The sequence below is a fragment of the Numenius arquata genome, chromosome 2, assembly GCF_964106895.1.
Source record: "Numenius arquata chromosome 2, bNumArq3.hap1.1, whole genome shotgun sequence".
NCBI classification, from domain to species: domain Eukaryota; kingdom Metazoa; phylum Chordata; class Aves; order Charadriiformes; family Scolopacidae; genus Numenius; species Numenius arquata.
In genome coordinates this window covers 42434005-42448954 of record NC_133577.1, presented here as the reverse complement: position 1 = coordinate 42448954, position 14950 = coordinate 42434005, and the positions used below count along the sequence as shown (strand labels likewise).

Sequence of the window (14950 nt, the reverse complement as noted above, 5' to 3'; positions counted from 1 at the left end):
AAAGCAAAAGGCTTCAGTATTTTGGGGAAAAGAGACTGAGGATGTCAAGCAAGGAGCCAGCAGTCACAAACCGTTTAATTCATGCTGATTTTCCCAGAACTGTATCCAAGGAGGATGTCACACTTTTCCGTTCTCAAGTTCAACCTTTTGTCTGAGTGCATCAGCAAGTTTCACCTCTTCTGAAACTGTACTCTCCCATGAGTTATTTATAATCGCCTGCTGCTTCCTGTAAGTAGAATTTCACTCACCTTCCTTCTCTCTGCCTGTTATATTCCATTGATACGCTGCTTCTTCACATATAAACCTTTCAGCAGCCTGTTTTCTTCCAACTCCAAGACTTCCTAAACTCAAGGGAGACCCTTCAGAGAATGGAAAGAAGTATTTACCCTTGGCAGCAGCAATTTAGGGACATACATAATACTTAATGTGTAGAATCATAGAGGCGCAGGCGTGCTGGAACATCCCTCCTAAGCATGTGTTCTCTTCAAGTTCACTAAAATTGATAGGTTGGTCTTTTGCACACTAATACTGAGAGCTTTCAGATATCCCTGTAAGCTGCCATCATAATTTCATTTCGGTCTGCCATTTTTTTGTTGTGTCAAACATCAAAACTGCAGGGCATTATTTCTGACCAGTTCAAGAAATGCATGGAATAGAACATGTTTTAGAAAGACTGTAAGACTGTTGCCTTCGTCTAAGTTGCTAGATCTGTCTGTTGTGTTTCTCAGACATACATGTATGTTTGCCTTTCTGTAACATGAAAATACATCACAAATGCCATGAAAGTCCTACTGTCCTATTCTTAAAAAGTATTGCATAACTACTGTAAAGTACAGAGCGTGGTTAAACAATAAAGAGGGAAAAATCAGTGATATTCTTGACACGCTTCCAGGCATAATGTAGGACACAGACATGTTACCTAAGAATATAATCTCAATTTACCTTCAATTAACATTTTTGCTGTAAGTATCCTTAGGTCTGATGCACAGCTGCACAGTTCTGCAGTTCAGAATGAACACTTTGCTTTTTTTGGAGCAGTATTATTTTTAATGAGACTGTTTTTAGGAGCTTTGCTCAAACATAAAAATTAATAAATGGTTAAACATAATAAATAAGTTTGAGTTACCTACCCCTTATCTGTAATCATTACCAAAAGAGCAAACTAGGATACTCTTGATCTGCCACAGCTATTTTGAACCAGTTATCAGTTTCATCTATAAAGTTATCCTCCAGGCAGTTAATTGCTTGGTAACTAAGCTCTGCATATCCAACACAACTGATTTTAGTATCTCTGCAAAGGATCATAGAACCAGGCATAGGGAAGTTTTCACTTCAGTCGTCACCTAATTCTATCTGCACAAGTGCCAGAAAAGAAAATTCCCTTTCCTCTACTGGCTGAAACAAATGCTATCTATAGGGGCTTTTTTTCAATCAAAGATTCTGTTGTGTACAAAAGAAGAGTGTGAGGCTTTAAGTTCAGCTCTACATTCAAACATTCCTACAAGTTTAGGCCTGTTTGGATTCAGTTCATGTGTTTGACACTGTCATCAATCTGTTATCTGTGGTGTTGTAATCTCTAAAGCCCAAGTAGATACACCAAGAAGTGGGCTCAAATTTTCACAATGCGAGGCTTAGATCCAAGACTCTGCTTTGTCTGCTGCCTCTGAAGAATATGAGATAATTTTCAGCAAAATCTGGAAGGTAAAATATGGACATTGGGACATCGATTTCTTTTCCTTTTTTCAGAGAGGTTTCATTAAGTTGAGGGAAAAATATGTCGTATTTTGAATTTTCTTGGATGACTTGCACTTCTAAACTTTTCACTTCTCAGAAAAATAATGTCTCATGTCAAGACTGCAGAACACAGTAATCTGAACATTCATTAACAGTGCAGAATTTCTGATTGCAACAGCTACAAATAACCTATGGGAAACAGTAACAGGAATTGTTTATTCAAGAGTACTTCCTGTGTCTCTGCAGTTCATCCAGGTGCACAAGCTCTATTTTTCACAGAACATTAATCTTGGGTTCTGTTATTTTGGATTTCTTGTCAGCAAATAACCCAAGCCAAGAAGATCTAAGCATAAGTTTTGTAAACAAGTAAATTAGGACTCTCACCTTCTACTGAACAGGAAGAAAAAACCCAAAACCAAAGGTGTTATGTAAAGACCAACAGATGGGTAAGGGTACAAGTTTACATTGTTATCATTGACAATATTTGACAGAAGCAAAAATAGGAAGCACTGTCTGTTATCAGCCCTGCATGTACTGCGCTGCCAAATCTACCTTACCAGTATAAATTGTCCCAATAGCACGCTAAGATACATTCTCGTTTCCCACCTATTCTGTTTTCTGGGTTAGGGTTTTGTTTGGTCATGCCAAGATCAAAATCATGCCTATGATATGAGAGTACTTCTAGCAGTGATGCCCAACTCTCACACACTGAGTTTTTTGAGACTCTGATTGAGTAGCGTGGAAAAAAAAACCAACACCTTTTGATACAGAACTGATTTTTATGTCAAAGCAGTCAGATACATTCTATATTTTAATTATCATCTGAATGAGCATTCACACATAGGGCTCTGAATGAAGTAATTGTTACAAATCTAAGTGGTTTTTTTTCTTGTCTAAATCAAAGCATTCACAGACAAGGACAGATTTTCTTTGAAAATAGCCATTCTATATACCATGTAAGTAGCTTTCAGGTTATAGGTTCATGTGTATTTTACTTTATCTGAATATTACTCATGGTGCATGGATTTGTCATAAGTTGCATGGCTTGTATATTGTTTCCTGTATGGACAGCAAAACATTAAGCAAAAGCATAAATGGATGATGGATAACAAAGTGTATGACTGTCATGACTTAACGTCAGTTCTGGGGATTTCAAGATATCCCTGAGAATATCCAGCATTCATCTGAAAATATGCAAATACTGAACAGAGCTACTTAGCACATCTTACTGATGTGCAGCTGAATCCTACTGATCAGCAGCTTTTTCACTCACAGTAGTAGTCAGAAGGTTTTTTGAAATTTTTTCCTCTCGGTTTAACCAGATCAGCGGAAAAATTACTGTTGGACTTCCTATATGAAACTTTTCACATCTCTTCCGTTTTCTCTTGAGCAAATGCAAATTACATTGAACACATTTCAGATAAGTATATTTATCTATAAAAGCGACAGAATACATTTGTAAAAGTCAGCTAAACCATTTTTTTTTCTTGTCTTCTCTCTTGCACCATCAAGTGAGTTTTACACATTCTTGGGAGTCTTGCAAGGGAAAAACTGCAGTAATTAAATTCCGTTCCAAACTATCATTTGTTGAATATGTAGCCCCATGGTGGTTTTGAAACAAAAGTTAAAAGGAGGTGACTTACAACTGTGTTGAGGCTTCTCCCATTCCAATGCACTGTACTTAAACAGATAAGCATCCCAAATTCTTGGAAAAAGAATCAATCTGCAGGATTCGGAGTACCTTCATTCTGGCAAGTGGTCTTGTTCAGATTAGGATGCAATAACTAATAACTGTGACGAACAGCTTCTAACCTACCTTACATGTTCTTAGTATGATTTCACTTAACTGCAGTCTCTACAACTGCAAAAATTAACATAATACTTTCAGCTGCATTTCATAACCCCTTTAATTGAATTTTTGGTTGCTTATATTATTAGTCCTGTTGCTCCAGTTGTTAATCAGAGAAGTCCTTAAAGCATGGATGATAGAATCCATCCTGTCACAGCAGTTAGTCAAATATATTAGGATCAAAGTGAGGCACTATTGAAAAGAATGCCAAGTGGGAAACAGCAACTCAGGTTACGCATCCTCTAAGCGATGAACCCATCTGTTAATTCTTAAAATTTCAAAGAGTAAACTAGTATTCTAGTTGCAATTCTGCAATTCTTGGTACAGCAATTAATTAAAACCTCAGACCATTCAAACATCCATGTTAAGTTAGAAAGATGCAGATTAGAAGCAACATGGCAAAAATAATGACATAGGCAACGGCATCTGGAAGCAGCAAGTAAATTAAAAAGAAATTCTTCACTCTCCAAAGGAGGTATGGAGTAGGAGGAGGGCTACAATAGGGCTTTAAATAGCTGGCTTGGTTTGAGTACAGTTTATAGATAGTGAGGGCACCTGTTTTACTGGAATAATACAGAGGTCAGGGAAATGCAATTTACTGAACAAAACAACCATAGCAGACAGTTTACTTTTAAACAAAATAAATTTCAGGCTGTTGGCAAGTAACCTTAGACATAAAATGGTGTCATTAAATTAACACTGAATGAAATACCATGGTACTCTGAATTCATTTTTGAAAAGCAGTGAAAATGTTAAGGATACGTGCCCACTTAAGGCCTTATTATCATACCACTGTTCTGTTGAGTGGGAACCTCAAGTGAAATAGTCTAGGAAGCGATTAAATGTGAGTCCTTCAGTTCCCAAACTGAAATAAAAACAAAAAGGAAGCATTTTGCATCCTAAAATGCACTCAGATGTGACAATCTTGTCTTTAATAACAGATAGGAAGGACTAGAGCATCTCCCTCTGTTCTCAGACGTGAGTGAGGGTGGGTTGGATTCACAAGGATCTCACACAAGAAGAGCGGAGTTTATATCACCCTTTCCTGTTGCAACAGGAGGGTTTCTTCACTGAAATGAACCCGGAATTCAGTACAAGTAGAAGCTGAACTATCTGATTCAAGATCAGCAAAGGTGACCTTCATGATGACCTGAAGCTTTGTGGGCCCACTAAGCTAAAAATAGTTCACCCTTATGTTCCCAGTCCAAATCTAGTTGGAAAATTTTAGCAGCCTGATCCACTTGTTGATTGTTCTGATGTTCCTCAGTGGCCTGACTCTTGGGTACGTGGGCATCTACATGAGCTACTTTATGACTTTCCCTGTCTGGTCAGCAATATCTTGCCCCAATTCAGCAGCCCAGATAGGTTTACCTTTGTGCTGCCAGTTGCTCTGCTTCCACTGCTTTAACCACCCCCACAGAACCTTTGCCACCATCCATGAATCAGTGTAGAGATAGAGTACTGGCCATTTTTATCCTTCAGCAGTGTCTAAAGCCAGCTGGATGGCTTTCACCTCTGCAAATTGACTTGATTCACCTTCTTCTTCAGCCTCTTCTGTGACGACTCGTGTAGGACTCCATACAGCAGCTTTCCACCTCTGATGTTTTCCTGCAATACGACAAGATCCATCAGTGAACAGAGCATACTGCTTCTCATTACCTGAGAGTTCATTATACAGCGGAGCTTCTTCAGCACATGTCACCGTCTCTTCTGGTGGCATTCCAGTCTTTGCCTTCTGGCCAGTTTGTGATCACTTCTACAATTCCTGAATCGCTGGGGTTTCCTATTTGAGCCCGCTGTGTGATTAATGCAACCCATTTACTCCATGTAGCATCGGTGGCATGATGAGTAGAAGGAACTTTACCCTTGAACACCCAGCCCAGTACTTGTAATTGGGGCACCAGGAGCTGTGTTTCAGTACCAGCCACTTCCAAAGCAGCTTTAACTCCTTCATATGCTGCCAATATTTATTTTTCAGTTGGAGTATGGTTGGCCTTGGAGCCTTTGTATCCTTGACTCCAAAATCCTACAGGTCGACCTCAGGTCTCCCCTGGTTGCAGTAGGCTCCAGGTAGGACCATTGTCCCCGGCTGTGGTGTAGAGCACATTTTCAGTGTCCCGTCCTGTTCGGTCTGGCCCAAGGGCTACTGCATGCACAATCTCTTGTTTAATTTGTTCAAAGGCCTGTCGTTGCTCAGGGCCGCACATAAAATCATTCTTTCGAGTCACTTCATAGAGAGGTCTCACAATCTGACTGTAACCTGGAATGTGAATTCTCCAGAAACCCAAAACGCCTAAGGTGGCTTACGTTTCCTTTTTGTTAGTAGGTGGGGACATAGCTATTATTTTGCTAATCAGGTCCATTGGGATCTGGCAATGCCCATGTTGCTAGTAAATTCCCAAGAACTGGATCTCGCAGTTCCCTTGACCTTGTCTCTTTTAATAGAAAAATTAGCTTTCAAAAGAATTTCAATTATTTTCTTACCTTTCTTAAAAACTTCTCCTGCTGTGTTACCTGATACAAGGATGTCGTCAATGTACTCTAGATGTTACAGAGCTCCACCGTTCTCCAGTACAGTCTGGATCAGTTCATGGCAAATAGCAGGGCTGTGTTTCCACCCCTAGGGCAGTTGATTCCAGGTATACTTGGACACCTCTCCAAGAGAAAAAAAACTGTGGCTTGCACTCTGCTGCCACAGGAATAGAGAAAAATGCATTGACAGTGTCAGTTGTAGCATATCATTTGGCTGCTTTTGACTCCAGTTCATATTGAAGTTCTAGCATGTCTGGCACGGCAGCACTCAGCAGTGATGTGACTTCATTCAGGCCACAACAGTCTAATGTTAATCTCCAGTCTCCATCAGACTTTCTCAGTGGCCGTAGAGGGCTGTTACAGGGTGAGCAAGTCTTGCTGATCACTCCTTGGCACTCTAGCCAACAAATTAGGTCATGGATGGGAATGAGGGAGTCTCAATTGGTGCAATATTGTCATCGATGCACAGTGGTAATAGCAATTGGCACCTGCTGCTTTTTAACCCTCAGCAGTCCCACAAGAGTCCCCTGAAAGACCAAGCAAGGTAGACAGCTGCTTTCCCAAAAAACCACCAATACCCTTTTGAGTCTTTAAAATATTCTCTCCTGAGGCAGTCTATGCCAAGGATGCGTAGAGCATCTGGGCCAGTCACAATGAGGTGCTTCTCACATTTATTCCCAGTTAGGCTCACTTTGGCCTCCAGTACAGACAGTTCTTGAGATCCCCTGTCACTCTAGAAGTAGTCATTCTGCCCCTTTATGATTCGATGGCATTAGGGTGCACTGTGTACTTGTGTGGTTCTAACAGGCCATTGAATCCACACAGTCCAATAAACTTAAGTTGTCCCTCTCATCCACCTGGCTGGAGGCAAGGCCTCTCTAATACTGAGCATAGCACCTGCTATTAATGAGACTTGTGTAGCTATCAACAAATAGATTCGTACTTGGAATGGAGAACCACTCACCGTAGACCGGGGCAGCTATCCTCCTGGAAAAACTCTTTCTTCTATTTGTAAAAAACTCACGTATTTGTGCCTGTAGGATTGAGGTAGGTTGTCTTTTCCACTTTCTCATATTCATGGAGAGTAGACCACAGGGCACTTTGTGTCGTGTTCTGTCTCTCTTGAGCTGATCTTATAGGAGGGTGTCTTCTGCTAACAGCTGCAATGCAGGTCCATGCAGGGAAAGAGTGGAATCTTGTCTCCAACCTGGACAGTTTATCAGTTTTTCAAATAATTTCTTGATTTTCTCCGTCATTTTCTAAGTTATTTTCTCCATGGCCACAACAGTGAAGGGACGAGAGAAACTGTCTTCATAATGTCATACTCTGTTATGCCAACTGTAAGTCAAGTGGTGATCGGGATCAGATCCTCCCCAGATCATTGTTGACAATGTGTGGGAATACATTGGTGGTACAATCTGCACAAACTTCCACAACGTAGGTCATTGGCACGGCATTTCATCAAGGTCTATAATCACTCGCCAGTCACTATAAATCACCTCTCGCACAGCCAGTTTTCTCAGGTACTTAATACCTTTCTCCATGGTGGTCCATTTCCTCAGGCAGCATTCAGTGTCATCCTTCAAGGGATACCTGCACCTTACAGCTGACAAAGGTTGCCTCCAGAGACTGAAAGCTTGTGATTTTCACCCGAGCGCCTTGTCGATGCCTGTGTCTCGGGCCCAGTTTCCCAACTGCCTGGCAAAGTCTATGGTATCAGCCCCATTATCCCAGCATCGGAGCAACCAGGTGGTAAGTGTCTCACCTTCACAAGGGCTGAAATCCTGTCTCAGATTTTGCAAGTCCTTCATAGAGAAGGACTGAATGATTACTTCTGTTCCTGAGTCATCCCCATCCATTGACACTGCCTGAGAAGGACCCTCTCCCAGATCTACTTTAGAAGAGCCCCTTCCTTTATCTGCTTTAGAAGGACCCTCTCCTGGATATTTGTTGAAAGAATTCTCTCCTGTGTGATCAGACTTGAGCTGGTCTTTGGTATAAAGGGCAGGGGAATGGACTGACCTTGTCGTTGGAGCTGGAAGAGTGGCAGTGCTCATTGGCACAGGTGGCAGAGTGGCTCATGGGCTTTCAGCAGCAGCGCATGCCTTACACCACCTGCTCCTGCACCGAAGTCCTAATATAAAACCCCTAAAACACATTCAGGAGAGTCAATAATAAAATCACAGTCCTGAGGAAGTAACAATCATTTCCAAAATCCCCAAGCTCTAGTGGTGTCAGCTTGGGATGAAAAGCAGAGGTAAACTTTCCCAAGGTAAAATTAAACATGTAATTAGTAACAAAATCCACTAGGTGACGCCCAGCGTGTGCAGGTAAAGTCGTGGCTCAGTTTATTCCAGTATAAATTGCGGTAAAAAGCCATAGCCAAATAGCACGTTTTGCCCAGCACTCCTAACCAAAGCACCGCAAATAAACAAAAAGCACAACTGAATAATAACACAACACATACGGTGGGTTAAGCAGCATTTAAACAAAACTCTGTAAAGACATGATATATTTTCCTCAAGAACGACATGATGTGAGCTCTGTTTTAATTTCAAACCCCTCAATACTCTCAAAGGAAAAAAATCCGATACCCTCTCAACTGAGCAAGCTGGAATTCAAACTATTCAGGCAATCTGTCAGAGCCCCGGTTGTGCCCCACGTCGGGCACCAGTAAATCTGTCATAGTTTAGTGGTTTAGTGGGCAGGCCACTAAATGAACGACAGATGCTCTCTTTTAACCTCTCTCCCCTCTCAGAAGAGAAGAGAGAGAATAAGGGAGAGAGATTTAGGGCTGAAAAAGAAACTAAAACTACTTCAATGAAATATTAATAATAAAAATAAAAGACAATAATATTAATAAGAAAATAATTAAATATATGCAATATATACAAAACCAGTATCAAGCTCCCAGGATGACGAGCACGTCACCAGCAGGCACTGGGCAAGTCCCAGACTGGACTCTGACAAATGGGAACAGGGTTCAGGAACTGGATTCAGGAACGCATGGATCGGGATCTAAGGCAGATGAACAAACAGAGTCCTCCTTGGATGCCAGCCATTGAAGAAAGAGACTGACTCCTTTGATCCCTCAGCTTTTATACTGACCATGATGCAGATGGGATGGAATGCCCCATGGTTCAGTTTGGGTCACCTGTCCTGTCCTCTCCTCCACACAGGTGCAACCCCTCTACACTCTTCTGCTTCCAACCTTCCAATGGGGCACACAACAAAGTGAGTTGACCTTGGTTGTTCCAGCAGTAAGTATAAGCAGAAGCCTCTCTGCATACTGTTCCTTGGTATTAACTATAAACATCAGACCTTATCACTCTGGAAGCAGACACTGAAAAGTATGCCATAGTTAGAAGAGAATTAACTGAAAAGTGAAATTACTGAAAAGAAAATCAGTTCTGTTCTATCTCAAACCAGGACACGCGTGCTTTTATGGTCCTCTTGTTGCTGAAAGACTGCCAGAGTAACCCGATAAAGGGGGTTTGCTTTCATTCTACAGGATCTGCAGTTTTATATTAGGTTAAAAGGAAGAGGAACGTATGAATGCATGCTTCATTACAACAGCAATGATGAAGCTAGAGTAAGAACAAAGAAAAACTAACAGAAATTAAAACTGAGAGCTGAAACTGTCAATATAAAGATGCTAACAATATCCACAGGATACCGAACTACTAGAATAAACTTGTGCTGTAAGAGTATGTGGTAGACGGGGGCTATCATTTCCGGGTTTTGTCAGAGAAAGAGTGGAGGAAGCTAGAAGGAGATCATCACAATCTAATATAGATGACATCTTTTATAATTATTTAAAAAAATTAAAGTGTCATTTATTCAAAACTAATGTAATAATAGTCTTACTTAAACCGTCGCAGTAGGCCTCACGGGGAAAAAAAGATTTATTTTTCTTGGTTTACAGCTGTAGGCTTTGTATAAATATTCCACAGTAACTGCATTTTAAGAGATTGAGTGGTTTTATATCCAGTTTTCTCAAACCTATCAAATATTAGATCCCACAATGCTTTTTAAAATGTAAGCCTCTGTTACACCTGTGATACATGTGATAACCTACACTCACTTGAAGCCCGGAGAACTGATGTAAGCTCGTCCAGATAATGCATTCACACTTTTCCAAGGAGTGGGAAACCACTTGGGATTTACAAAAAGGCCAGTCATGTTTCAACTATTAAAAAGTTACTTATCTCTTCTAAGGAATATAACCCTACATTACACACTTGCAAGCAGAGAAATCCAGGCAGAAAGAACTTTTATATGAAATATTTCCCGTAATTCAGAGTAAACAGCCAAAGTGTATGACACTAATACAGATCAGTTTGTTTCCTGAAAGGAAGAATGCCATGTTAACTATGTGTGTACACACATACATATTTTCTAAACAGAAAACTGACTTATGATAGCTAATTTTTGTAATCAACTCCAGAAAATAGAGAATCAATCTAATACTCTATCCCCAGGCATTCTCTGGGTACAAAAATGTTCCTCAAAACTCATCTTTAATGTTGAAGTGTGGCTGATCTTCAGGTTTAAAGTCTAGATTGGGGCTGCCATCCTCATTCAGAATTCTTCGAGAAGTATAGCCAACAATTGGGTATTTGGCCTTATAAACATTATTGAAGATATCATCCAGGGACTTCAGCTCCTCTTCTGTGAGTCCTGTCTGAATGAAATACGGAAATGAAAGTCATGTCTCAAAGAAATAAAATTACAGATATTTACATGCATTTTTCTTTTTTATTCATTACGATAAAGCTTAGGGTCAGCTTTTGGGTTTATTTTGCAGAGCACGATTAACAAAATTGATAGTATATCCTGTAATTTTATTCTTTTCTTTCACATTCAGTCCTGACAAAACTTCAATATATTCAGGTCAAACAAACTGTTAATCTCCCCTCGTTTTCCCTGCAGAAGTAAATCACACCTCAAATAAGCAACAACCCACTGACAGAGATAGCATCCACCGCCATGTCAGTGACACAGGATACACTAAATCAATTGGCAAAGAAAGTGATTTACTCTCTTTGGAAGCATCTTTTTAAACAGCAGGCAATTTCCTCTTTATGTGCTTACGTAAATTGTATTGATTCCACAGATTGAAAACTTTCCTCTTCGAGGCTGTTAACACTGCACCTTTCATGAGCAGTAAATGCATATCCATTTTATGTAGTTAAAGAATATTAATGCATTTTATTTTTAAAGATGTGAATCAACTTAAATAAATCCAAATATTTTAATATTATCATTCATCATCTTTCAAAAGAATATAACTTAGCAAAACAATTAAACTAACAGTCCATTTTCTTACTATGTCATGTGTAAGATCTGCTGGATCCAGAGACATCTTTGCAACTCCTCTTGTTGAGTCTTTTCCAACCAAAGCATTGTATGGGGCTCCTTTCCCATAAAATTCTGTCAGATTAAAAAAAATAATAATAAATCCAGTGACGATCTGACAATGTACAGGGTATGGTCTGCCTCTACTTTTCACGGGATTGTTAACACTTGTTAGTGAACTGAAAGCAGTAACTCGAGTCAAAGACTCTTCTTTCCAAAACTGACTTTTGATTTCCTACGTTTTTATAATATATCCCAGTCTTTAAAAAAAAGCAAAGCAGAGGGCGGGGTTATGCAATACAACCATTGAACTCCTATACTGCGGTCTTAAAAGGTACCTATTATTTAGGGAGCTGTGCTTTACATTCTCATGAGAGGTTTGTAGACTCCAGACTTTGCAGTGGCAAGCCTTGTCTAACTGAGGATTTGAAGATCAGCCAACGTGTATATCCAGACAAGCTGCATTAACAAGCTTAGTACAAAGCAACAAGCCATTAGTTTGCTTATGATGACATTAAGGCAAGCGTCCAGGACCCCCATGGTCCCTTCAAATATTTTACAGGAAATCTGGATTAAGTAGGAGGAGTTCAAATTAAAACATCTGTAGTTCTTAGGAGAGGCACAAGCAGCAAGTACAGAAATAAATGGTTTAGGTGTAACAATGAGACAAAAAGCCTCATGAAATAAAAACATTTTAAAGAAGAAAAAAATTACTTAGCCCCCCCGCCCTCCTTTCAAAATCAGAGTTAACTCTTCCCATAGTTTTGACCAGGCCACTGGAAAGCATGGGTAGGCAAACACCAACACAAAAGGAGGTGAAGCTGCAGCAATGCTGATAGTGTGTAGTGCAATACAGGTACATCCAAGCTAGCTTTCATCTGGTCAGTTCACATACCCAGCGCAATAAAATGCCGTAGCACTGGCTTCCATGTGGCCTGACCCCAAATCTGGTGAGGACTCAGGGGTCTGGACAGGCACCTTCAAGCATTTCCATTGTCAGCGCCCAAGCTAACTGGGCTACGTTGTCCTGTTTGGCTACATGTACTGTAATCTCAAACCAGTGTAATTTCTAGACAAAACCTTAGTGGAGGAGGTGTCAGAGGAAGAAAATCGAGGTTTTTAAAAAAGGAAAAAGTATATAATTTTTGTTGCAATTGAACTGCAGGCTTCTAATATATTGGGAATATTTAAAAACAAACGACTGAATGATAGCATGAAAACAAAGCAGACAGCAGAGGAGAAGCAAATTCACCTTTTCCAGAAGTGACATCAAATACTACTCCCTTCACCGCCAGGTAAATGGGCTGTCCTTCCTGGAAAGAAAGCCAGCAATATATCCTCATCACTTAAGCACAGGCAAAAGGCAATTAGTTTTAGCTATAAAATCCATAAGCACTCAGGACACAAACAGAATTACATTCTCTGTTGTATGTTTTCTCTTGTTTGTGTGTGTATACATACATACATACACATTATCTGTCTTGAAATTTCTTGCTTGTGCTTTAAACTGCCCCTGGTATTATTTTTTTTAGGATTTAAGCAAATGGAATAAGAGAATCTTTTTAATCTAAACATCACAATCATAGAAGACACGTCCCCCTTGCAAGTCACCTCTTGTCTGCACACTTGTCTGCCTGAAAATGATCAACTGCGTCTTTCCATTCCTAATGCAGGCGGATATTGCCCAAGATAAAAGGGTGTATGGCCAACAGCATTCTTTATTCGATTAAGACAACAGATAAATACATAAACACACACAAATCTGATCTGCTGACATCTGCTTTACTTAATAAGCCAGTACTTCTGCTTTGTTTTTTATGCACAAGATGTATTTTTAGTCAGATGCTGGTTAGTTTCTTGAAAGTGGCTAGAGAAGACCCTGAGAACGTCGGCCAGGAAGTATTTCAAGAAGAGAAGACAGATGTGTATCAATATAGGGCCTTATCAGTTTGAATGTGAAATTCTGCTGAGATTTTTACATCACAGAAAGCTAAAAATTGCTAAGTTGAAATTGCTTTGTTATTTCTATAATCTTGTAGGGGAAGAAAAAAGGGTCTAAATACATGGCTTAATGAATTACTGAGAGAAAATTACTTTGGCTCCAATTTATGATAATCTGAAATTCACTGGCATGAGCTCCTTGTCAGACAGGCAACAGGTAAAATAGGAACGTGCTATCTAATTGTCTGTACACAACTTTAACGGACCAAAATCGGCAGCTGGCAGGACAACTGAATAGCAGGCTAGCAACACACCAGCGCCAACAAAGTTCTCGCCAATGGCTGAAATGCAAGTTACCCCGTGTTTACTGGGAGGGAGGGAATAGCACAGCAGCAGAGCCCGAGAAACCCACGTTTTAAGGTGGTTTCCAGGGCACCGAGCAGCAGGGAAGGAGGCAACGCCGGGGTCTGTGCGGTGCGGCGCCCCACCGGCCCCGGTGTACCCGCCCCGGTGTACCGGCCCCGGCCGGGGAGACTCGGGGGCCCCGCCGCGGCTTTACCTTCCTCCCTCCCTCCCGCTCGCCCGCCCCTACCTGCTGCCCGTCGTATCTGGCCAGCTCGGGCTCGGTGAAGAGCCGGACGGGGGCCTCGGCCGGCGGCCTGAAGCGCAGCTCCCGCTCGGCCGCGGCCGGCAGGGCGCCCAGCAGGGCGGCCAGCAGCAGCCGGGCCGCGCCGCCCGCCATGCCGCCGAGGGGAGGGGGGACCGGACGGGACGGGCGGCGGCTCCGCCTCCAGCCTCAGCCGGGGCAGCCCCGGGCCAGCGGCGGGGAGGGGGTTCCTCGCCCGGTGGATCGGTGAAACGGAAGGAGGCGGGAAGAGTTTGAGGCACGGCGCACACCCACCGGGCGTGAATAACCGCCTGTGCGGTGCCCGGCGCTGCGCCGGGGGAGAGCCCTGAGAGGGGCAGGGCTGCGGCGGGGGGAGCCGGCTTGCAGCTGCTGAGAAGAGATTCCTCCTGCTCCCAGTTCATTATTTTTTTTTTTTTGTCCTCCTTCTGGAGGTTCTCTGCTTGCTGTTTTATATGTTTATGCAGAAAATCAGCACACGTAGGCTTCGTCTTTCTGGCTTAAAAATAATAAACTGACACTTTTAGCCTGAGGAAGGAGAGAATAAATAGGAAATTTTCAAATGACGTGATTTCCCCATGCTATAAATATAGCACGGGAAAACATTCTGTACTGGCAGAAGAATAAGCAGTTTGATGTTTGTGGTTCTATATAGAATTAAGAAAGTTAGAAAGTGGCTACAATTTAGATACATAGATCACATCCCTCGCTGTAGTGCTGGCAAGCGAGGACTGGATGTTTGATGCTGCAGCACCCAGCCTTCCTGACTACCGTGCTGTAACTCTGATCCCTGTTTGGTATCTCCGCTCCTTGTACAGCGTTTAGTGACAGCTGAACAGTTTGGAGAAGGATCTGGACAGTAAATAGGAGATGGAAATGGGTTTGATCTTTGTTTTAAAGATTGTTTATAA

At 41.5% G+C, this 14950-nt stretch overlaps 1 protein-coding gene across 1 annotated transcript; it reads right to left on the bottom strand.

The window, feature by feature from the left end:
- Positions 1 to 9923: 9923 nt before the first annotated feature.
- On the bottom strand, positions 9924 to 14156 carry NENF (neudesin neurotrophic factor). The gene is made up of 4 exons (XM_074164935.1): positions 14007 to 14156; positions 12726 to 12786; positions 11445 to 11548; positions 9924 to 10799 (listed from the first exon to the last, which is right to left on the bottom strand). The coding sequence occupies exons 1-4, from the start codon at positions 14154 to 14156 to the stop codon at positions 10623 to 10625; spliced, it is 492 nt and encodes a 163-aa protein (XP_074021036.1). The 3' UTR covers positions 9924 to 10622.
- Positions 14157 to 14950: the final 794 nt, after the last annotated feature.